Here is a 26,286-nt window from a genome sequence, read left to right on the forward strand (position 1 = left end):
TACTTTATTTATGTTCAAAGACGTGAACATGTAATGCTTCCATTGTGAGAGGTATAATACATAAATATGCCCATCTCATCAGTGCAAGAACAAGATATCGAGCATTTCAATAAAAAGCATTAGTCTGAACTCAGCAGAGCAAGCAGTATTTGTTTTATAGCTGTGTTCTCTGTGCATACGTATTTCATGTCTGAATGTCATATTTCATGTCTGAATGTGTGTGTGTATATGTATGTATGTATATATATATATATATATATATATATATATATATATATATGTATATATTGTACAGACTTGTACTCCATAGAATATTGCAATATAGTATTTACATTTAGCTGGTTGTCATCTTTAGCATCCCAGAATACAATGTGCCCTTCATGTTAAGAATGTTCTTGTGGCTGGTTATGTTAATGGAGATAATCAGCTTTTATGGGCCTCTTCAGACTGTATTCTATTGCTTTTTCTTTTATTATGTTTTATTGAAAGGAAGGTATAGGAAAATTACACATACATAATATAAAATTGCATTTTCAAAAAAACGCCTAAAAAAGTGGCTGCAGCACTTAGTAGTGGCCTTGTTCTCTTTGACCAGAAATGTGAGGCTACTTCATGGTTTTCCAGAGAGTGCTTCTGATTATGGGTGGGGTCTGCATTCTTTGCTGCCATGGGATTGTAATGAATCCCAAGGATTTGTGAAGTTCACAAGCCAATAAGTTGAAGGATAACCCCGCTCCCTTTCTATAAAACACTCACAGCAGCCATATTGTCAGTGTGTGTTACTGTTTATTGGGAGAACTGACAATTCTGTGAAAGTAGAGAGAGTGATTTATTTAAATTTTTTTTTCCTTTTTGCATTGGTGCATGTTCTGCTTTGCCGTGCCTGGCTTTCTATGCCGTTTGTTTGACAATTACATGCTTATTAGGCCTACAAACTGCCAGCATTAAATAACAAGATTCATTCTCCCATAAACTTAGATAGTTTTTTCACTAAGTTTTCAACCTTTGAGCAAGTTTTGTAAAAATGCTCCCAAAGCAAACCCAGGTAGGTTTGCTCATTCTTCTTTTTCTGATGCCATTATCTATCTCACTTGACATCACTATATTCATACACAAAGGAAACAATCAACTCCTGTTTGTACTGTAGAAGAAAATCCTTGAAGTGAGTCACATAATTCTTTCCTGCAATCATCATGCAGGGGGTTGTGTTGCTAAATATGTCAGTTAGCATTTTTGATGCATTATAATAAAGGGAAAAGCATATGGGTCCTGCATTACCACTGCCAATGTATACAGGAGCATTCAAACCAAACATGGTGGTAAGCAACATGGTAAACACTATATGGCTAAATTTTTGTAGGCACCTGACCATCACACCTACACTAAATGGGCACCTACACTAAATGGACACCCCTCCAAATCATTGAGTGCAGATGTTTCCAGAGGATGATGCTGTTAATGCTATAGCATACAAACACATTTTAGACAATTTTGCACTTTCAACCACGTGGCAACATTTTGGGGAAGGCCCATTTCTGTTCATCATAACTGTGCACTTGTGCACAAAGACAGGCCCATTAAGACATAGTTTGATGAGTATAGTGTGGAGGAATTCAAGCAGCTTGGAGCCCTGTTATCTTTTCCTTCGAACAACATTGGGATGAATTATAATGCCATTTGTGAGCTACAGTAGGTCTTCTCATCCAACATCATTATTTTACCCTGCAAATGCTCTTTTGGCTAAATGGGCAGATCTTTTCCCCTTTCCAAGTCACACACTCCAAAATCTTGTGGAAAGTCTTCCCAGAAGAGTGGTGACTGTTCTAGCCAGAAAGGGAAGGGTGGTATCACCTCCATAATAATGCTCATGGTTTTAAATGGGATTTCCAACAAGCTCATTTAGGTGTTATGAAAAACCTATAAGGTTATTTAGCTTAACCCACGGTTCACATATATGCGGCTGTGTGGGCTGCGTTTTGCACGGGCATGAGAGCCCATTCATTTGAATGGGCTCCCATGCCCCAGGACATGCAGGGAAGAAGTCCCTGCACTTCTTTGGAAAACACAGCCTGCACAGGAACCGAGGTTCCCAGGATGGTTGCAATTTCCAGTGCGGGCGGCGTGCCATTAGAATTAATGGCACCCACACGCGGGTCCGCATTCCTCTGTGCGGGTGGTGCAGCTGCATATATTTTTCTGCGGATCTGCAGCGGTACCACCCGCACAGATGTGAACCTAGCCTAAGCGCTACAGTATTTTATGAGGCTCTTTTACAAAAGGTTTTATTAGCGTATAACAAAAATACAAATATAATACATATATCTAGAAAAAACATGAGAATGTACAGGTGGTACATAGACAACGGAATTGTATTTTGTGAGGTTCCCTTGAAGCCACAGAAGATAAAGCATTAATTCATAAATACACTTTCTTGGACAGTTGCTGTGTGCTCTCAGAGTACAAAAAAAACGTAATCCATCTTTGTAATATATATCTCTGTGATCATTTCACAGGACCCGAGGGCTGTAACCTATTCATCTATCACCTGCCCCAAGAGTTTGGGGATAATGAGCTTACACAAATGTTTCTGCCCTTTGGAAACATCATTTCATCCAAAGTGTTCATGGATCGAGCGACCAATCAGAGCAAATGTTTTGGTGAGTTCTAATCAGAATCAGTCAGAGTATAAAGCTGGATTTATTTTATTTAAGGGGCACGTTATAACTGTATTTTTTGTGCATCTTTTCATTAGTCAGGGATAGTAATTTGCCACCATGAAATATAAAACCAAGTGATCATAAACAAGAAAGCCAAATACTTAAGTGTATTTTTACTTTTAAATCTTGTTTTTACCTCATTCACCAGGATTTGTCAGTTTTGATAATCCATCCAGTGCTCAAACGGCAATCCAAGCCATGAATGGATTTCAAATAGGAATGAAAAGGCTTAAGGTCCAGCTAAAGAGGCCCAAGGACACAAGCCAACCATACTGACCACCCACAGGCCGATAGGCCCTCCTGATCATACAGGTATAGTCTCCTTTATACTACTTCCAATTTTATCAGTTGATTATACCGGGGAATGATATACTGGATTAATTCCCTCCTTTGTGCTGTCTTATTTTGGCTTTTGGAGCTAAAACCTCTGACACTCCTTTGTCTTTCATGCCACAGGTACACAATGGACCTTTGACTCCTGAATCCTTCCCTATAGGATTAAGGGAAAAAGAAGACTTTTTCCTACTAAACACTCCCTCCCACCCTTGAGCCTCATGACCTTTGTCCCTCACCCACACTCAAGGACCAAAAAATAAAAAGGTGACTATGGGGAGAAGCAGCAAGAACCAAGCTACCTAAACACAAGGTTGTGTCTTGTGAGTGTTCTATGTCTGTCTGCTGAACGCCCAAGAAAGATCACCCCTGATGGAACAAACTTACACCTGATGACCTCCTTTAAATGACCAAATACAAGAGGGGGTATAGGGTGATGCCCTTCAGGTGGCAAACCCCCACCATAAGAGTGTCTACTGATTTGCAGTGCAAAGAACTGTTTACGTATTTATATGAACATATTTATTTATTGGGGAGGCCCAATGCAACATACCACACCCCTTTCACTGCCAGAGGGCCGAGCAATGTGGGATGGTGTTAAAACATTGTTTATTTTGTTCTAGATTTTTTTGTTGGTTATTTGCGGAGGACAGGGTGTTCTGGGTGGGCAGGAGTGGAGCTCAACAGAGTTCAAAGGTCATGTTTACAAAGCAGCCCCCCCACACTCACAGGGAAGTTTCCATTTGTCTGCTGCTCATACGCCTGGCCCCCCAGAAAAAGGGCTGGACTTTTGCATCTGCTCCAAAACCCTGCTCTGCATCTTTCAGGACTGGGGAGGACTTAACCACTCAATGTTGTTCTGCGGGGAGACTGCAGAAGAGAAGCTGAATCTGATATCCATGCCTCATTCTTACAGCAGAGTTTACCTGCTACCTACCCAACCTCCCTTTCTGTTAACAAGGAGTTAATGGTCTCTTTAAAGAAAATGCTTGAATGCTTAGAGTATCATAGCATCTTTCATACTAGAAAGTCAGGATGTGCAAAGTTTTTCGCCAATGTCAATTCCCCAAACTGCCACCGCTGCTTTTCTGTTTAGAGAATATTTCTATGACTGCTTAAAAGAGGGTTTAGGCTTTGTCAGAATTACAAAAGATCTGTTTTAATTAATACAGTTTTAAGGGCCAAGTGAGGCAAATGCTGACATCTAGTCTGCCAGAGTAGAGAACATCAGTTTGATCCAACACTAAGCTGATGCAGCAAACTTCAGCTTGGTGTGGATTTTGGATTAAAAAAAACACAGCGTACACCTGTTCAGATGCATAATATTCATAAAATATAATTGTATGCCAATTTGTATCCTTGCCCAGTGCATGGCTGCCAGCATCTTGCCATGGAACAAGCGGCTAATTGCATTAATGGAATGATCTACATGGGCCTTGCTAGATTGTAATCTTTATCATGATACCATGGTTAGGTAAGCTGTATGATTTCAGTGTAGTAAATATTAACTTAAAAAAAAGACAAAAATAATAAAATCATGACGAGGATGATATAGTCTTAAGCACTCTGTAGTGTTCAATACACATCATGAAAACTTGTCCCTTAAAATGAGCATCAGTTCGTGACCATTAATATGCATCTATGTGAATCTGACATTCTGCATTATAGGTCCATTTATTAATAAATAAAACTTATCGCACTTGTATACTGATAAGAAAGGATTTACAATTTATTTAGAATAGTCTTAAGCACATTGTATATGAATATGAAAGGATTAACATTTAAACTGCACCTATATGCACAACAAGCAGCTATTTTAAGGGCTGAAATCAGCCTTCTGCAGAATGATGACACCACCGTGTGAAATCATTTGCTTTTCTCAAAAAATGTTGATTCAGTCGATAAAATGGCTGCCTGTGCTACATACAGTGCATCCAGAAAGTATTCACATCGCTTAACTTTTGCCACATTTTGTTATGTTACAGTCTTATTCCAAAATAGATTAAATTAATTTTCTCCCGAAACATTCTACAAATAATACCCCCATAATGACAACATGAAAGAAGTTAGTTTTGAAATCTTTGCATATTTCTTAAAAATAAAAAACAAAAAAAACACATGTACATAAGTATTCACAGCCTTTGCCATGACACTCAAAATTGAGCTCTGGTGCATCCTGTTCCCACTGATCATCCTTGAGCTGTTTCCACAACTTGATTGGAGTTCACCTGTGGGAAATTCAGTTGATTGGACATGATTAGGAAAGGCATAAACCTGTCTATATAAGGTCCAACAGTTAACCGTGTATATCAGAGCACAAACCAAGCAATGAAGTCCAAGGAATTGTCCGTAGACCTCCGAGACAGGATTGTATCAAGGCACAGATCTGGGGAAGGGTACAGAAAAATTTCTGCAGCATTGAAGGTCCCAATGAGCACAGTGGCCTCCATCATCCATAAATGGAAGAAGTTTGGAACCACCAGGAATCTTCCTAGAGCAGGCCACCTGGCCAAAATGAACAATCGAGGGAGAAGGGCCTTAGCCAGGGAGGTGACCAAGCACTGGATGGTCACTCTGAAAGAGCTCCAGCATTTCTCTGTGGAGAGAGGAGAATCTTCCAGAAGAACACCTATATCTGCAGCACTCCACCAATCAGGCCTGTATGGTAGAGTGGCCAGACGGAAGCCACTCTTCAGTAAAAGGCAAATGGCAGCCCACCTGGAGCTTGCCAAAAGGTACCTGAGGGTCTCTCAGACCATGGGAAACCAAACTCTCTGGTCTGATGAAACACAGATTGAACTCTTTGGCCTGAATGCCAAGCATCATGTCTGGAGGAAACCAGGCACCACGCACCACCTGGCCAATACCATCCCTACAGTGAAGCATGGTGGTGGCAGCATCATGCTGTGGGGATGTTTTTTCAGCGGCAGGAACTGGGAGACTGGTCAGGATAGAAGGACAGATGATTGCAGCAATGTTCAGAGACATCCTTGATGAAAACCTGTTCCAGAGCGTTCTGGACCTTAGACTGGGGCAACGGTTCATCTTTCAACATGACAACGGCCCTAAGCACACAGTCTACTTAACAAAGGTGTGGCTACAGGCCAACTCTGTGACTGTCCTGGAGTGGCCCAGCCAGAGCCCAGACTTGAATCCGATTGAACATCTCTGGAGAGATCTGAAAATGGCTGTGCACCGACGCTCCCCATCCAACCTGATGGAGCTTGAGAGGTACTGCAAAGAAGAATGGGAGAAATTGCCCAAAAATAAGTCTGTCAAGCTTGTAGCATCATACTCAAAATGACTTGAGGCTGTAATTGGTGCTAAAAGTGCTTCAACAAAGTATTGAGCAAAGGCTGTGAATACTTATGTACATGTGTTTTTATTTGTTTTTTTCTTTTAATAAATTGCAAAGATTTCAAAACGCACTTCTTTCAAGTTGTAATTGTGGGGTACTGTTTGTAGAATGTTGAAGAAAAAAATGAAGTTAATCCATTTTGGAATAAGGCTGTAAAATACCAAAATGTGGCAAAAGTTAAGCAATGTGGATACTTTCTGGATGCACTGTAGGTGATGATTACATTTGTTTTTGGCCAACGTGGCCTAAAGCACATGGGCATGTAAACGCTAAGGATTTATAATGTCTTACTGAGAAAATCCAACTGGGGCTTTTAGGAATATGTAGACGTTAGGTGTGATTAAGCGGGGTTATTGTAGTGTAGCATCCACAAGGCATGAGGTACAGTGGTCACTGGTAAATTAGAAAAGATCATTTGACGCGAAGGCAACCAGCAAAGTTTTGCTAATTTCTTCAGCCTACTCAGTGCAGTAATGAGGTAACAGCCTACCCCAGGAACAAGGGGTCGTTGCATCTGTGGTCACTTGTAAATACCATTTTTATACTTCAAACATTCCTTATCTCAGATGTGAAAAGAAGAGGCCCTGGTTAAGCACAAGAAGGAAGGGGGCTTCTGGGCTTGTTTTACCTCTCCCGGTTCTTCAGTCTATAATTACCACTAATTATCAGTTTACCCTCTTCTCTAAATGGATGGCAGCATCACAAAGTGCAGGTTTCCTAAAGGATGTCACTGTTATGCTTCTGTAGATGAAAAACATCTTCCCCCTACCCATATTCGCTGTTGCAGGGTCTCTGAAAGGCACTATGTGTATATATATAGACATAAGATTATATTTGTGCTGCAGAGGATAACACAGATTACTACTTGTAAAACCTATTTTCCACTGTCAGACGGGCCACAATTGTGTTGTTATAGTTATTGTATTACAGGCCTCCTACTAAATTTAATGCCAGTTGGAGTTCAAACCAGATTGCGGTGTTATGTGAGTGGGCCCTTTCTGATGCAGGAAGGCTTGAGACATTTACCACCGTAAATTCTGTAGGGTCTAGGACTGAATACTATAAACTAGATTTTTTTTTTTTCCATGAAGATAATGAGGCTTGTGGCTTAACGCTGAGCTTGACGTACAAAATACAAGTAAATATATTACATGAGCTATAAAGGATTTTTCATAAGAAAGACTAAGCACAGTTTAACCTCGTTAAGGCCAGATGAGGAAAAGGGTTAAAGCAGCTAATTGTTTAGCACTGAAATTTCTCACATCAACCTCCACAGCTCGCATTGCCATTGGTTTATTCATCTTGTACAGAGAGTTTCCAAGATTGCCACCAACGTGAGCAGGAAATCTTCAGGGCTGTCAGTGATTAATTATCATATCGTATTCAGTGCTAATTTGGCACCGGAGGATTGGGCAGCACATGGACCTGTGCCTCATGTGCTCATATGAGCAAGTGCTTTCTCTGCATCACAGCCTCTTCATACTTCACCTGGGCCGCACATTCCCTGGGTGTGTATAAGAATTTATCTGTGACAGAAAAATCCAGGTGTTCAGAACAGCTGCCATTTATGAAAGAATTAAAAGCTAATTCTTAAGGCTGAGTGTCTGCTTGTCCTTTCTTAATGTTTTCTTTATCAATTTATGTTGCAGGATATTAGAATATTGTGCATGTGTGTGCTTACATCTACAGTGGAAGAAAGGTAACACTGCTCATGAGCCTGATACACCCACCGGCCACTTTATTTGGTACACCTGTTCAATTACTTGGTAACACAAATTGCTAGTCGGCCAATCACATGGCAGCAACTCAGTGCATTCAGGCATCTAGACATGGCAAGGACGATTTGCTGAAGTTCAAACAGAGCATCAGAATGGGGAAGAAAGGGGATTTAATTGACTTTGATTGTGGCATGGTTGTTGGTGCCAGATGGGTTGGTATGAGTATTTCAAAAACTGCTGCTCTACCGGGATTTTCACGCACAACCATCTCTAGGGTTTACAGAGAATGGTCCAAAAAAGAGAAAATACCCAGTGAGCAGCAGTTGTGTGGACAAAAATGCCTTGTTGATGTCAGAGGAGAATGAACAGACTGGTTGGTGTGATGTTTAGATGGTAGGGTCAGGATTTGGTCTAAACAACATGAAAGCATGGATCCATCCTGCCTTGTAGCAACGGTTCAGATGGTGGTGGTGGTATAATGGTGTGGAGGATATTTTCTTTGCACTAGCAAGGTGTAACTAATAAAGTGGCTGGTGAGTGTAGATGGGGCCCAGACTGCCATTTTTTCCTACGTTATACTTATGCTTCTGTTGCGTTTTGATGGACCCACTCTAAGTAGAGATCACCGGATGACTCCCATACATAGGCATCATAGTACGGGTGAAAGACTCCAGTGCATCAACTCTCATCTAGAACAGGAGCATGAAAGGTACACCCCTGCATAAATTCTAACAAAAGAATCAGGTTCTGTCAAAACTATGAAATTAACATTGGCCTTCTGTCCATAATATTGTTCACCTCTTCCTAATGTATCTAGTAATGCTGAGCCATTATGGGGTCCTAGGTTTAACACACGCTGTCCCCGAATCATGCTGCTATCTAACATTCACCATCACCACCATTAGTGTTAATGGCCTGAAATGATTTGAATTTTCCAAACCCATCCAGTCACTTCCATCCCATCAAATCAGTCAAATATTGAAATATTTAATAAATATGTACATGTCCAGCATTAATAGAGTTATGTGTATGGTGGTGAATGGACAATGCATGATCATTACTGCTTCAAAGGTTAAAGGATAAGTTCACCTTTTGTAACAGTCAAATCCATATTCAGGATGTAACATGTTACAAACGCAGTTGCCCTTATACCATTTCCCTCGATCTCCCATTAGTATCTTCTTCCCATGTTTGCTGTCTCAATTTAAAGTGTTACTAAACCCAGGACCCTGCATTCACTATATCTGGTCTCTCACAGTACACAGAACATTGAAATGCAATTGTTTTAGTAAATATAAACTGCTAAATACCTTTTCTCATCAGCATTTAAATCAGTCTTGTGACTTCTATCAGTATTCAGAAGAGCACTGGTTAACGTTTGTAGGAGGAGTTTTCTCTAGGAGGATGCAGAACCCCTTACCTCTGTCAAGGCAGTGCTGATCACATGCACTCTTCCAAAAAAAAAAAACCTCTGTAGCAATACACACCAGATTGAGTATTATCTCCACACGATATAAGAGGGGGAAACTGGAAAAAGGTGAGGGTCAGATAAGACAGGATAAAACAGCATTTTTACACAATGCAGAGAATTGCCCCCTTCAGTTCCAAAGTGAGTATAACAAGCATACTTTCCTGCATATACAGACTGATTTTACTATTGTGGGTTTAGTAACACTTTAACAGCTTCCCATCCACCCTATTGCAGAAATACTGCTAGAGGGCTGCACAGGCACACACAATCATGTGTATATATACATGATTTTGCATTTCTGGGTAGGAGGTGCACGCGCCCTACCTGTGCTGCCATTTACGGCCGTGTCTCTCACAGCCATGCAAAGCAGTGTGCTTATAGTGAACCACAAACACACAGCCCACCAGTAAAACACACACAGCGCACAGTTAACCCTTTGATCACCCCACATGTTAACCCCTTCCTGCCCAGTGCCATTAGTACAGTGTCAGTGCTTTTTATCAGCACTGATGACTATATTGGTGTCACTGGGGATGTCAGTGCCCGAATGCCCGCCGCAGTCCTGCAGTCCCGCAGTCCCGCTATAAGTTGCTGATCGCCGCCATTACTAGTAAAAATAAATAAATCCCACTATATATACCGCCATTTGTAAACACTATAGACCCAGTGTGTCCAGACAGTTGAGTCACCTGCTGACCTGGCACCATCCACAAGCAGCTTAAAGTAGAACTGTAGGCAAAACTTTTTTTTTTCCATTTTGGATAGAGCAAGGGAGGATTACAACCCCTGTCAGATTTTTCCGCCATTTATGTCACATTGTAGAGATTTCCCATCACATCCTGTCCCATAGCCAAACAAGAAGCAAGAAGAAATACCTGAAAATTAAGAGAATTCCTTGGAGGTCACAATTGGAAGATTTCCCTTCTATTACTTTTCTGGGGACAACCCAAAATTTTGGATTTTCTTTCAATTTCAATGATAATGGTAAACAGGACAAACAGAGGGGTGAACCTCCCTAATGGAGGCACAGATAGCAATAAAAATCCAACAGGTGTTCTAATCCCGCTCCATTCTATCCATAACTAAAGAAAAAAAGTTTGCCTTTAGTTATACTTTAACCTCCTTGGCGGTATGATTCTTTCCAGTTTTTTGTGCTGAAAGCGATACCATTTTTTTGCATGGAAATATGTAGTTTTTTATTGTAGGCTGTAATTTTTAGGAATAACTCACTGAAATCTATCCGAAAAAGAGTCTATTAAACATCCCGGGTATGATAAAACTTGAAACACGAAATCATAAATTATAATTTAATAAATAATCATAAAAAATAATAATATAATAATAATAAATTTAATTCAATAATATAATCAAACCAAACACACTGAAATTTGAAATACAGAGGCAAATTCGCACATCGCTGAGCAAAGTCGCAAAATTGTTTTCAGTGTCTGATGACGAATTTCCCCACAAATCATTATCACTCAATTCTGCAAGTGGTTCTGATTTACTATCGCTGTTCTAAAACCGCTTTTGACGTAAAGGGACGCTTTTTGGCCGCCATGGACTTTTCTAAGTTTCCAGGCAGAAAGAACATTCAAAATGCAGGCAGGGCACAGGACAAAGCAGTGGGGACAAAATGTATGTGAAATGCAGTGAAAAAGCAATGACAGCAAATATGTCATTTTTTAAAAATTTTAAATTTCCCGCCGGTTCCGCGCCCGAACGTTCCGACGTCACGGGGACCGGAACACGGAAGTCAGATGCCGGCATCCGCCGGAGGAGATGGACGGGGACGCTGCAGGGGACCCATCGTGGGAGCGAAGGACAAGGTAAGTGCTGCAGGGACCCCCAGAGAACGCTGCATGGTAAGCCCAAGTGTAGCTTGGGGTTACCGATTTTGGTATAGAAATTCTACCCCGAGCTACACTCGGGAACACCACTAAGGAGGTTAACTCTTTAGTAAGACACAGAAGTTGAATCTGACACAATTCACTGTGGGTAATTGCAAAGGATGCTATTCCAGTCTTTTGAAGTGTATGAAAAATCCTGCCACGGCAAAGTGCTATTAATGGCTAAGTGAACAGGGAGGGTCTAGCCAGGACTGAATTAACTAGCACTAAATAGGGGGGGGGGCAGAGGGATATACCAAATCACATGTGTGAACAGGTTATAGTGGCTCTAAATTGCCACTAGATGTCAGCATACTACAGAACAACATGTAGTTTAATATAACACAGAAAGAATACATATTGGTGAAATAGAAAAATCTATACTATCCGAAACTTCAACTTCTGTGCCTGCCTTATATTTAACTTTAAATAGTTCTTATTTGTAGTAGAACTAGTGGTGTGCTGATATATGGATCAGGTATAATTGTACTGAGACACACTCATGGTGCATTAACTTGACTCAAGTCCACTTCATTTTGTAAGCTCTCCCCCCTAGACCTACCTCTGCTTTACAGTATGTACAGCTACTTTGTACTGCAGACTCCCACTCATACAAGACGTCATTCTGTGTGGATGCACATCTCATATGGGCATTAAAGTAGAGAGCTGCCATACATTTTATAAAGAAAAGGTAATTATAACAGAATAAAAGGAGGACTCTTTGGAAAGTAAATTACACTTGAGTTTAACATATAATATGAGTACATTTCAGAAATTATTGCAATATCGTCTGACCCCTGATTATACACTCTTCAGACAACTCCTATGTCTAGAAAGGATCCAGACTATGAGGGGTTTTGTTTGCCAATTCCTTAATAAACAGAAGATACTCATATCAGTTGCACTATTGTTGGTAGTCACTGCTTGGTTTAAAAATAATTTTATGATTCCAGAATGAAATATTCCTAATATGGTCTGATATGAATGGAAGAAAACCAGGAGAAAAGAGTAGGGAGCTTTCCAAGAGCTCTATGTTCCTTGTTTAGTCCATCGTCTACTTGGAGGGTTAGTAGTTACCACTTCCCCTTGTAGTCACATGTCCCATGGAGTTTTAATGTTATATGTGTTTGTATGGGTTTTCTCAAGCTTTGTGGCTCTTAACAAACAATACAAAAATATACTAGTGGTTGAACTGGCTACTAACCACGAATTAAATTGCCGCCATAGTAGTGCCAATGGATGATGGGGTACTAGTGGGGGGGGGGGGGAGTTGCAAAGCCACATATGGCTTTCCTTACCAGCACATATCTCCCCTGTGTCTAGCCAGTGTTGCCAGTGCATGTAGTAACTGGGCGGATAGTTCTCCCACTTAATAGTGGACTCATAGGTCTGGCAATGCTGTCATTTGGCAGAACCAGCAGCACGCTCGGCAAAGAAGCATCTTTTCCCTCAGAACACAAAACATTCTCCCATTGACCACCAATGTAAGTGGGCATTCTTCTTCTCACTGAATACCAGTGTAAGGGTATATATTTACTCCATCTGACCATCAGTGTAGGTGTACAAAGTTCCTCCTACTAACCACCAATATAAGGGGTTTTTTTCTTTCTGCCAATGACTGCCAATGTAAGGGGCATTCTTCCCAATAACCACCATTGTAAAGGGCATTCTTTATTCCATGAATGTAAAAGGGCTTTCTTCTCAGTGACAACCATTAAAGGAAGCACTATTTTCACCAAAATAATGAGACATTCTCCCTTCTACTGCCTACAAATGTAAGGGGGCATTTTTCTCCCAATCACTGCCAACATAAAGGACCACTTCTCCACCTAACACCAACAAAAGAACAGCAAATAATTTTGTATTCAATATAAAAAAAACACAATTAAGAATGTTATCAATAAATTCAATATTTGCTGCAAGCAGGTATAAAATCTTTTTTTCCCCACAATAGATTTTTACTAGAATTTGCAAATATCATAGTTGGTATTTGAAGTTTTATTGTATTATTTTATTTTTCTTGTATTTGCTATGGAGATTGACATCTTGAAGCTAAAGTCCTCAGGTAATTAGGATGCTGGAGATTTTTTTTTTTGAGGGGGGCACAAAGTTTTGCCAGGGAGCTCAGGGATGTCTTGTTACTCCCCTACTACTTACCAAACTGGCCTAGACTGTGTGTGCTTGTACATCAGTTGCAGAGACTTCTAGACTGTAGGCTCCTTTAGGGGCAGGAAACTGGATTCTGTACTTTATAATGTTTAGCAGACAATTTCAACACTATATAAATATAGATAAGCATAAACAGAGGCGGACTGACTATTTGGAAACTCGGGCCTGAGGGCCCGGGGTCAGTAGGGGGCCCCATGAGATGCCCCTAGTACCTTTTTCATAGGCTTTTTTGAGTTTGGGCAAGGACACAAGGGCCCCATGATCCCCTATTGCCCGGGGGCCCCATGAGTTGTCAGTCCGCCCCTGAGCATAAAACTCATACAGTATGCAAGGAATATATATATAGGGATAGAGAGCCATGGATTCTTAGGATTGTGTAAATGCTAGGTCTCTGTCAACTCATCCCACCCCCTTCCCCACTTATCCGTTTTTGGCAAACACGATGTTCATGAGAGCCTGGACAAAAGAAGTCTATGTGTGTACCTTCATAGAACATGGCTATACTGGGATCCTAGTGCTGCTGAACCATGTTATTTTTATGAAGAAGCAAAGATGATATTTGTATAAAGGCCTACCACAGGAATGGAAGATAATGGAGTTTGGAGAATGTAAAGAAGCTCAAGCTTTCGCTTTTATGAAGCCATGTACAGAATTTTGTTATGGCTGAAATTCACCTTTACATATATTTCTCAAACAAAAGAAGTGTGTATTTAGTCCTCTTTTAGGCATACATTAATGGAAGATTCAAAAATAAAAACTGCACAGGGCAGATGCCTGTGCATTACTGTGGAGGAGACCAGTAACTGCTGATATGCACTCATGACCAGGGGCGGACTGACGACTCATGGGGCCCCCGGGCAATAGGGGATCATAGGGCCCCTGTGTCCTTGCCCAAACTCACAAAAGCCTATCAAAAAGGTACCAGGGCATCTCATGGGGCCCCCTACTGACCCTGGGCCCTCGGGCAGTGCCCGAGTTTCTAAATGGTCAGTCCGCCCCTGCTCATGAATATGACAGGAGGCCAACCAAGATAATTGCAGTATGTAGGACTTGGTCTGACAGATGCTAAAAAAAATCATAGGCCATTTGGTATTTTCAGAAGTTTAAAGTGTTACTAAACCCAGGATCCTGCATTCACTATATCTGGTCTCCCACAGTACACACAACATGGAAATGCAATTATTTTAGTAAAAATAATTTTAGCAGATGGATTGGGGACAGCAAAGAAATGGCAGAATCAGACAAGACAGGATCAAACAGCCTTTTCACACAATGCATAGTATTAACCCCTTAGGTTCCACTGTGAGTATAACAAGCACGCTTTATTGCATATACAGGCTGATTTTACTGTTGCGGGTTTAGTAACACTTTAATGCAGCCCATAAATCATGCGATTTTCCTGCAACCCGAAAGAAAATTACTTGATTCTCCCATCAACACAGTCAGTGTTGATGGGGGAATCCCTCTAATAGAGTTATTGTGTCCTCCAAGCGTGGGGGTGTGGGGAGCTATTCCAGCCAGGAGAACACAGTGATTATTCCTAGCAGCTATAGCCGCTGGCAATAATAGCATGTGAAAATCTGACATGCTGGTTGTACCCAAGTCATACAACACACTATCTGTATACAATCAGCCTGCTCATAGATGGTTCTCGAGATTCAGGCCATCTATGATCGGCTTAAGTAAGGTAGTATCTTTTTTCAGGTTATGATATCAGTATGATCTCAAAAATCTTTATTCAAATTAAAAACGTATACGATGTAACATTTGCCACTCATGCACTTTAAGGGATCTATTTATCAAAAGTTTTCTCCCCAAAGTCGCACATTTTTCTAATTGAATGTTATGAAAAAGGTGTGAATCATTGTTGACAGTTGAGTGAAAACATTGATAAATAGACATCTAAGAGTTTCCTACCAAAGCTATGATATCCCCAAGAAAATACAAACTGTTTGATACCCTCATAAGCCCACTTCAACCATGAAACAATCTGGAGCAGTTCCCTAGTTATAATAATGCCCTTTTATCACCCCAGTGCGGTAATTTAATTTAGATGCTTTTGTCAAGTCTCTAATCAACAAGCAACAAAAGCGACCAAACATTTTAACCACTTCCAATCCGGCCCATGTACATAAATGGCTGGACGGGAGCAGTGCAGGAGCGGGTGGCCATTTAGAAACATCCTCCCGCATTCCCTGCCTGTGCACTCTCCCTGGGAGCACACAGCACCTCAATCCGGTGCCTCAAATCATGGTATTTCCTGTGTCCGGAATACCGTTCGCTGTACGGGGACCTCTGTGTGAGGTCCCGATCATGTGATCACTGATTGGCCAATCACATGAATAGTACTAAGCAAGATGTCACTTCCTGACATCATTGCTTACTACATGTGAAATCTGTGAATGATCACAGAAGTCACATGGTACAAGGCTGATCACAACAGCCTTGTACCATGTGACAAACTGTGACCAATCACAGCTCTCGCAGTATTTCTCAATGGCTACAAGAAAGCAATCAGTGTAAAAAAAGAAAAAAAAAAACCCTCCCGAGTAGTACAATGTCACTATGCTGACACTGTACTGCTAGGGTGGCAGTATGTTAAAAATAAATAAAAATAATATTAAAAAATAAAATATAAAAAATGTTTTTGAAAAATTATAATTTTTTGTTATAAACTAATTTGGGTTATTTTTTTTTTTTTTCACTAAAAAGATAGCTGAATACATTTTGGCCATGATTTATGAAGAAAGATTATTTATTTGCAAAATTTTATAAAAACACTTTTTTTTTTTCAAAATTTTTGGACTTAATTTATATAGCAAAAAAATAAAAATCCCTGTGGTGAATAAATACCACCAAAATAAAGTTTTATCTGTCTCAAAAAAATGCAAAAAAATTCATATGGGTACAGTGTTGCATGACTGCGCAATTGTCATTCAAAGTGTGATAGCACTGAAAGCTAAAAATTGACCTGGACAGGATGGGGTTGAAAGTGTCCGGACTTGAAGTGGTTAAGTATCGTATTGTTAATTCCATGGCCTTCCTCTAATCCTGTACATTCAACTTGCCCATCCGCAAGCACCATATTATATATCCATAACGTAAATTTATCTTGGGTATAAACGCTTTGCTTGAGGCAGTTCATGTGCTTGAGACTGTAGTAATACCATTTAATACACTGAAATAAATGAGAACTATGTAACCGCAATTAACATGCAGCAGAAAGAGGGAGTGGTTTTATGAAAGAGGCCATAATTAGCTGGTGGCAAGCCTGATGCTTGAGTCCTGTGTAGATAATTATTTGCTGCCAGTGAACTCAGAACACAAATATCAGGCCAGTCTACCCCTTCAACCACAAGTGCATCAATTCTTCTGCATGGCTGGCGTTGACATCACTTGCTTTCATATTGATACAAAAAGGGCAGCAAACAATATATTGTATGCTTACACGGTATTTTTCTAAGTTACATATTTTGGAATACGTAAAAAAGGCCAAGTGATCCATAAAGCTGGTTTTTGGACGAAATGACCTTTATCGTGCACAATAAAAGCTCAAACTGATGACAGCTATCCTCACTGTTGGGAATTTGATTCAAACTACGATACAAACTGTGACTTTTTCTGCACATGGCATGTCACATTTGTATTCACATTTGTCACAAAAGCATGACACAATTGTTCAGTTTCATTTAAAAAGCCAGCAGTGCATGGGCTACCTTAAAGCAGAGCTAATCCCTCCTATCCTTCACAGCCAAGACAGCTTTCATCTTGGCCTCTGTTTGATTTGCAGTTGTCATGGTGCTGCATATGTGATCAGTTATGACATTGGCCATTTGATGGCTTAACAGCACAAGCAACTGTGAAACTATTGTTCACGGCATGCCTTGGCTGTTACTGGTTTGGTAAAGAGGTAAATCAATAGTTTAGTTTTGCTTTAAGAGGTAGGTGCAAATATGCAATGCAGTGAGGTGTGTTTAGGTTTTAGGTTTCTGTATACCAGAAGTTGGACACTAAGGTTATAACGGAATTCTAGGAAAAAATGTATTTTCTAACTTTGGCTGTGCAAAAATGTTACCTCTAATGATGATTATCCTAGGTCATGATCGCTGACGGGTAAGGTAAAAATTCTAATTTCATTATTGGCAGGAAGCACAACCAGCGCTGCACTTCCAGCCATGGCTGCTATTAGAAAACTATGGGGCCCCATACAGCCAACCTGATAGGGTCCCCATCCCAAAAAAACCCAGTTTATTATGCTTCAGTCATGAATGAACACAGTGAATAATCGGTACCAATCACTCATTGTGTGCACTCAGGAAAGGAAGGGGCTGGTAAATGTAACAAATTTACTGGCCCCTTCCCCCACTCTTAATCCTGAAGGATCCTATTGTGTGCTTGCAGCTGCCATTGGGAAGGAAGGAGGAGGAAAGCAGGCAGCACTGTGGTGGCACACAAGTGGGCCTGGGCAACAGGGGGAAATGTATGGGGCACAGGGAGGGTGATGGGTGCAACTGGGGGGCAATTACTGGAACCAATCCCCTGTATGGCTCTCTCTGCAGCAGCTGAAAGCCAGAGGGAGAGAAGAAAACAGTTTTCAGATGCTGCAGAGAGAGATATACAGGGGATAAGTTCCAGTAATTGCCCCCCTGCCACACCGATCACCCTCCCTGCCCACATTCAATTCACCCAGTTGCTTGGGCCCCCCTGCTGACCTGGGCCCCATACAGGAGGACTGATGGTACCCCCTTATCCATGGTCCTGCTTCAAGCACTGCTGGTATGAGAGCTATGCAGGCTGCAGCTCTCATACAGTGAAGGGAACGTGTCATTTACTCTCCCTGTACCCACCTCTTGCCCTTGGCAGCATGGTGGCTTAGCAGTTAGCATGTATGCCCAGCACCACTATAGTCCTACATTTGAATCCCAACCAGGGCACTATCTGCGTGCAATTTTAGATTTTTTTTTCTCTGTGCTTGCAAGCATGTTCAAGTACAGAACACACTAGGCACTGTTTACTCCATAGATTAGTTTAAAAATGACAGACATTCTTTATGCAATGGACTATGAAGAAGAGCTTGGTAAATGTATAAAATAAATATACATAAAGATTTTAAATAAAGACTAGTAAGCAGTTTGGCATTTGAAAACAAATTTTACATTCAAGCACCACAAACAATATCATAATGCAAGGCTTGCTTATAATAAAAAATATGTTTCTAGATCTTTTATATTTGTTATACACTTTGCTTCTCATCAGATGTTTGTTGGTATGACCTCTGTATCATCCAGTCTCTGCCCTGTGGAAACCAGTCTCTGATGAAGCAGATGGGTCTTACATACCAAGGATAATACATTTCCCACACACGGCTGGTCCCAGCAGACACCACTGCAAAGGCAGCATCTTGGGCAGGGTAGGCAGGCATGGAGATCTTATCTCTACAAGAGATGAAAATAGAGAGGAACAAAATGAAGCCACTGATTCATATGGTCTCATTTATTTTTTTCTTCAATTTTTTTATTTTAAAAGAACAGCAGGTTCCAACAACGTAAAACATTGCAATATTACCAGTACAATGTAATCAAGGTGGGGTAATGAACAGGGGTGGCTCAACAAGTTTAGTATACCACAAACATCTTGGGCAAAGACCCATAAAATAATAATTGTTGAAGTTGGAAGCTCTGTGAGTCGTACCAGATAGAGGTCTTCCCACCACTTATGGATAATGGATTCACCCCGTGGTCTGGTTTGTTTGTGTGGTGTGTGTGCTTTGAACCATGCCCTGGAAAAGTTAAGTGCGCCATGCCTGGGACCTCTTGGAAGTGGCGGTCCCGGGCAAGGCTCACTGAAGTGAACCAAACGGACTGCAAGTGTAAAAGCAAACTGGACCTGAGAACAGCATTCTCTTTAGATCACGGAGTACAGATGCAGGGATCACTGTGGTCTAGCTGGCAGAGATCATGGTGTAAGTGTACCAGGGAACACTTACTTAAAGCCCAGTGTTAGTGCAGACCAGCAGGGAAGTGAATTCAGCTCAGTCTCCAGTGTGAATGCACCCAATTCACTTTCCCCAGCTGTTCAAACATAAAATCTATCAATACACCTTTTTATCCAAACATAAATGCCAAAAACTGCTAAAAAAAAAACTGGGGCTGGTTACAAAGAAAAAGCTTTAGAAATGGAATTTGATGCACTTATGTAAGCAGGCCCTGATTTGGTCATGCTGGCCAAGGTCCTCTCCCACCATCCTCCTGTCTCAGAATTGGGATAGGGGACCACACACCTGTAACATGGGGGACTCCGCTATCTTGGTCACTCATGTTCTGGCCTGAGGCCCACTTCCAGAAATAAAGGGATGTCAACACTTCAGCTTTTTTTTTATCTTTTTACTGTAGCAGCATCAAGGTGCACAGTTTGCTTCCAAAACACAGATTTCTTTGTACTCAGCATCAGTAATACTGCACAGTTCAAATTTAATTTTGATACAAGAGTACCAAGCACTTCTAGTACCCTCACTGTAGGTACCATTAGATGGGTTATTCTTCAGAGCATATACCAGGCCTACTCTGAAGGGTCCACTTCTGTGGGCTACAAGCTTACATGGTAGTGTGCTGATTGTAACCTCTTCCCATCCAACTCTGCCCAAACTCTTCCAGTCCTTGAGTATAAGGGACTATGCTAGCCACACCCAAAGTATCCACCCAGGGGAGAGGTTTGTCTAAAAAGGGTACTAACCTCTGCTTACATCTATGTTCATGGAAATAGCATTTATTCAGTGGTTTATCTTTTCTATGATTGGAGAAAGCAGCCCAGTAAGCAGCCCAAGATTTTTCTGCCAATGAACGTTTCAGTGGACAAAGTAAATATTCAAAACTGAATAAGATTTATGACAGTACTATCATTGTCTATGATTAGAGACCCGTATAGTTGCAGAGTCATAAAGCAAGACCTCTGCTACTACAAATGGAGCAGTACATGATAAGTTGGAAAGAAAAGTTGTAGAAAAACAAGATAGCAATCCTGAAAACTGATCTGAGTGTTTGGGTACTTTTGAAATGAGGACACAGTGACACTCTCTGGGATGATGCCTTAGAGCTAACCTCGTCAGTTTTCATCAAGCTTCAGCTCATTGCAGACAGGAAAGCACATCTGTGGCAGAAAACTAAATTTCTGATTGCCACGGTGGTCTGAAAACCATAATTATCACTATTTTCTCCAATTCATGTTTAAAGAGCACTTCCACTGTATCAAAACATATAAGTAAATTGGTAAAGAATGTGGACGGGAGACATTAAACCTACTGTTGTAAAGACTGACAGGTATGTTTATTTTTATTCTCTTAGTCTGACCCAGGCACCCTAAGGACTCCCTAAAAGTAATGGTGGGTTGAAATGAGGATTTATAGATTATATACTTTTTAGACTATTAGGAATTATTTTTGAGCACATTTTCCTACATCTACAGTATTGTGGTTTTGGCTAGAGTAGAGAAAAATGACCACCCCTGCCAGTCTGTATTGCTGTTATTATCCCCACAAGAGGGATTCAGCCAATATCAGGGTTGTATTACTAAAGGTAAATAGACTGTGCACTTTGCAAAGTGCACTCTGCAAGAACAGTTGCTCCAGAACTTGGAGATGAGTAGAAGCCAGGGGCGGACTGACAACTCATGGTGCCCCCGGCCAATAAGCGATCATGGGGCCCCTGTGTCCTTGCCCAAACTCAAAAAAGCCTATGAAAAAGGTACCAGGGGCATCTCATGGGGCCCCCTACTGACCCAGGGCCCTCGGGCAGTGCCCGAGTTTCCAAATGGTCAGTCCGCCCCAGGTAGAAGCTCTGCTGGCTTCTATCATCCAATCATGTGCAAGCAAAAATGCAGTTTTTTTTAAAATTTTCCTTGCATATTCTTTATTCCTGTATTCTTTGCAAAGTGCAATTGCTCCAGAGCTGTAAATGAGGTGAAACTTCCCTTTGTAACGTATACAGTTTACCTTTTGTAAATCAATCCCTATGTGTCTTGCTGACCATTTTCACTGAGACAGAAATTGATGTGAAATCTAAAATATTACATCAACAAATAAATGAATAAAGTGCAAAAAAGCGCAAAGGTGCAATCTGAGTGTTTCACTCTATAAATAGTGACTAACTATAAACAGTTCATACAACGAATCAAAAGTACTGATAACGTCCTTTGTGGAATTATATCAATTCAAAAAGTGCCCTCATTAGCACGTGCGGTTATTCGTAAAGAACAGATGTGCAGGAATTCGTGAAAGGAATCCACCCTTGGGGCGGATGTACACTCAGCAGACCAAACGTATTAATGCGCATGGGTTATTATCATCACACATCTGGGGGTGCAGCGGTGTACTGACAGCTCCAGGTCTAGTCATCCAACTCCATCCATTCATTGGGGTAGATACCAAGTGGTCCTACCGTTTACAGTTGTCACTAAAACAAGCAATTAGGGCAAATCTTCCAATGAGGTGACAACTGTCTAAGAGGGTAAATCCACTCACTCTGTAAATGTAGCCTTGACGTCGGTGGCCCCTTTAAGCCTAGGGAGCGGCTCAGCCCCGGTATGACAGCTGGACTGCAGTTTTCCTATTCTCCCTGCCACTGATTAGACATGGTGGTGGCAAGAGGGACTAAGAGCTCTGCCGCAGAGCATAGTCATTGCTAAAAGAAGCACAGGTTAAAGCAACACTCTTTTTTTATTCCTTTTTTTTTTAACTTATTAAATATTATTATACTTTACTTTAAGTGGTAATAAACCTAAAATCAAACATTTATTTTATTGCAGCTTACCAATTAGATGTGGTGGCTGCATTAGTTTTCTTTTTAGGCTTCCTTTCCTTTTTTTTCACCTGGAGATCTGGCAGCAAGTCTGTTGTTTTTCAACAGAAACCATTTAACACTGACAGGGCTGCTTTCAATGATCAGCTTTTATTTATTTCTATAAAACCTATATCCCATAAGGAAAAAAATGCTTGCTGTAACTGCTTATAAAGTGTGAGCTGGAGTTTGGCTGGATTTGTTATTGTATTTAAATCTGCTAATCAGGGGTGGACTGACCATTTGGAAACTCGGGGACTGCCCGAGGGCCCGGGGTCAGTAGGGGGCCCCATGAGATGCCCCTGGTACCTTTTTCATAGGCTTTTTTGAGTTTGGGCAAGGACACAGGGGCCCCATGATCCCCTATTGCCCGGGGGCCCCATAAGTTGTCAGTCCGCCCCTGCTGCTAGTAAATCTAACACTACCCCCAGATTAACAATGCTGCTGTCCAAAGGTGCCCCTGTGCTCTTTCATCCAGAATGGGGGCACTCTAATACAGGAGGTGTGTTACTGGCCAGATCACCAGGTGAAAACAGAGGGGATAAAAAAAATATAATGAATGCAGCCACCACATCTAATGATTGACAGCCTGCAATATATTACATTTTTAATTTGGGTTTAATACCACTTTAATGCCTTTTAATGTTCTGTGTTTATTTCCTTTTAGGATACTTTCATTATAATGCATTGTTTCCTCCAGGCTTCTGTGATTTTCTCTTTTTGTTTTTACTTACTGTCCTTTAAATTATTATGATGCTTTAATTAACAGAGAAGTATGACCAAAGCTTTTTTTGGCCATACTTGTCTTCTGGGTCACAAGAGGGAACTCCTGTGACCCAGATTCAGCCGACAGTGGGCTAAAGTGAGCGCTGGAAGGGCACAGAAAAGGGCCTTTGACTGACAGTCACTGCTCTTTGGTCAGTGAAGAGTGAGAGCTCAGTAATCAGTGGTCATGTGTTCTTAATCTTAGAGCCAATAGGGGATGGCTACAGCATCAGGCCGATGCTGCAGCTATACACGTGAGTATGAATGTTTATTTTTTTTAAATCCCACTCTCCTTTAAGTGTTCAAAATTTCAACAAAACAATTTTTTTACTCACTTGACTTTTTCCATGGCGGATTGGGTATCAATAAGGCCAAGGATGCACAGCGTGATGGAGACGGGTACATTTTTCATGGCTAGTTCATGTCGCAGAGACCCAAAGAAACCTTCCAATGCAAACTTTGTTGCACCATATGAACTGGTAAATGGGGTTGCAACTTTACCTGAAAGATCAAAGTAACATATCAGAATAGAACCTCAGGTTAATTTCATTTATGTAACATCCTCATTAATCTTTTACGTACACTTCAACAAAAGGAACTTATCTTAGTGTCGGTTCATACTCATGTGGTGTGGGAAACTGCATGTGATTCGAGCAGGAATCCCACAGCATTCCTTTTCAAATCACATGCGATTCTTTTCTGTGCAATTTGAGTCATTTTGTATGGCTCAAATCACACCACACCACACAAAAAAAAGGTGCAGGCACGTTTTCTTTGGCGCACTAGAATAGAATTGTATGAGTGTTCACACCCATGCAACCCAATTTACCCAATCACACTGCATTTTGCGACCTGTTTTTGGGGTGTTGTTAACATTGACCCCTGCAGTGGTTCGCATGAACAGTGTGATTGTCAAGCAGTGCGGGAAATGCAAAGGAATTGCTGTGAAACCCACACCACATCAGTGTGAACCAGCACTTAAAGTTGATATCAGGCTAAAAATGATTGTCTAAAGAGAACAGTCATGTAAATTTCTACATGTATCTTGGTGTGATTTTTAAATTTCTTCCAGATCTGTGCAGTAATTCATCCTGAAACAGCTCTTTAAAAGAAAAAAAACTCTATGTGGTCACTATACACAACAGAATCACCCTAAGATAATCTGATTTTAAAACTATGCATCTCTTCTGCTAACATACGGTACCTGTAGGTCATTTTCACAATAAGGGAAACCTAAGCTGCAAATGCGTTTCGCAGCTCTGTCTAGAACAGAACAACCATTAGGACCAGCCCCCTAGCGCTACAGGATTTAAAGTGATGCAAGAGATTTGGATTGATATAGCATACTCCAAAACCAAAATGTATCGCTAGTAGAGGATACTCTACTCAGTAGCACTAGTGAGAGTTAACTGGAGCAGTCAACGGTTCATGACTGGGGACCAGGAAGCAGTTTGAGTAGAAGTAGAAGCTTTAATCACGAGATCCTTTCTATGTGGATACAGTCAGAAACCAGGTGGGGAGGAATAAAACGTCTCTTTAATTCATCCAAGGAGTATACCCAAACAGAGCCAAAACTAACACGTTTTAGCCTATCAAGGCCTTACTCATAATTCTAAGTAAGGACTTGATAGGCTGAAACGTGTTAGTGTAGAGTGACTCTATTTGGAACGTGTTCTCCTTGGATGAAATAAAGAGAAATTTTATTCATCCTCACCTGGTTGCCGACTTTATCTACATGGAAGGTCTCTTGTGTTGCGGGATGGAGACCTTAAGTCAGGCACGGTGAGAGGAAACAGAGCCCTAATCTAAAGACCTTTCTAGCCCTAATTGCATGATTGGGTTGCAACACCATTATCTTCCATATGTGTTTGGATTTACTCACTGGATAGACAGTCCATAGGTGCAGCCTCTTTTGAAGTAGTCCAATATTCAGTCCATAGAGCTCCAGGGGCATGCACCCCTTGCCTCTCAGCTCTTTCTCTATCTCCTCGGGGGGAAAAAGACATTCTCCTCAAGGCTCCTTACTATTGAACAGCAAATTAACCACCATCTTGGCACACCTTCCCAGGGATTGGTAAGGATCTACTGAATATTCAGGCTGGGCATTTGAATTCTTCCACCCTAAGGATTTACTCACTGTACATAGACAGTCCATAGGTGCAGCCTCTTTTGAAGTATTCCAATATTCAGTCCATAAGGCTCCAGGGGTGTGCAACTTGGGGGGAAAAAGACATTCTCCTCAAGGCTCCTTACTATTAAACAGCAACCTAACCACCATCTTGGCACACCTTCCCAGGGATTGGTAAGGTTCTGCTGAATATTCAGGCTAGACATTTGAATTCTTCCACCCTAAGCTCTAGAAATGTCATCTGGACACAGAGGGAAGAAATCAAACTCTCGGCCCGTGAAGCTCTGAGCAGACTAAATCAATCAATCAATCACTGCTCCTGTGATTACTGTAGAAGCTAAAACAAAATATGCCTAGCAGCCTAGCTAGGAAGGCACTACACATTTTTCTATTTGGACCTCATTTTCTATATATGTTGAATTAACAAAGACATAAAAAAATCAAATACATGGCGTACATCTACTGTAATAGATTTTTCGAGAATGAAAATAAAATTACCTGTAAGAGAGGACAGAACAACAATGGAGCCATTTGATTTTGTCAAGTGGGGGAGAGCCATGGTGGCAAGGTGGACATAGCTGAGAAAGTTTACCTGTAAGCATAAAAAAAGTTAGAAGGTTCAAATGAGGTGACTGCCAATAAGTGGTTTAAGTGATATGAGACTAACATTTCCTGAAATAGTAAAACAAGCTTTGAATATAAGATAGGATATTATTCTGAATAGAAAAAAGCAACACAAACCTCCATTAGCCACCTTGTATACTGGACATCTCCATCCCACATTTGAAATGGACTTGAGCCAATGTGGTTTAGCACCAGATAGTCCAAACCTCCTGCAAAAATACAGACAGTAAACTGTTAATAGACATTTTTTTGCCAAAAAAACATAGAAAGAGATTAATAAAAC

The 26,286-nt window shown here is 41.0% G+C and overlaps 2 protein-coding genes across 3 annotated transcripts in view; one reads left to right on the top strand and one right to left on the bottom strand.

Annotated features, from left to right (window-relative positions):
• The window catches only part of CELF5 (CUGBP Elav-like family member 5), a 184,028-nt gene extending 176,025 nt beyond the window's left edge, over positions 1–8,003 (top strand). For both annotated transcript variants that reach the window (XM_089667192.1, XM_089667183.1), the window contains 3 exons: positions 2,514–2,657; positions 2,866–3,029; positions 3,174–8,003. In XM_089667192.1, coding sequence (XP_089523318.1) covers positions 2,514–2,657; positions 2,866–2,993 — 272 coding nt within the window. In that variant the 3' untranslated portion in view covers positions 2,994–3,029; positions 3,174–8,003. The remainder of the gene's footprint in view (positions 1–2,513; positions 2,658–2,865; positions 3,030–3,173) is intronic.
• Positions 8,004–18,786: 10,783 nt separating this feature from the next.
• HSD11B1L (hydroxysteroid 11-beta dehydrogenase 1 like) overlaps positions 18,787–26,286 on the bottom strand; it is a 43,151-nt gene continuing 35,651 nt past the window's right edge. The window contains exons 4-7 of the mRNA XM_089667654.1: positions 26,121–26,212; positions 25,878–25,971; positions 23,587–23,752; positions 18,787–19,090 (exon numbers count right to left, since the gene is read on the bottom strand). Coding sequence (XP_089523780.1) covers positions 18,889–19,090; positions 23,587–23,752; positions 25,878–25,971; positions 26,121–26,212 — 554 coding nt within the window. The 3' untranslated portion in view covers positions 18,787–18,888. The remainder of the gene's footprint in view (positions 19,091–23,586; positions 23,753–25,877; positions 25,972–26,120; positions 26,213–26,286) is intronic.

Source organism: Staurois parvus, unplaced genomic scaffold (genome assembly GCF_062004578.1).
Source record: "Staurois parvus isolate SC_StPar_1 unplaced genomic scaffold, SC_StPar_1.0 ptg000053l, whole genome shotgun sequence".
Classification (NCBI taxonomy): Eukaryota; Metazoa; Chordata; class Amphibia; order Anura; family Ranidae; genus Staurois; species Staurois parvus.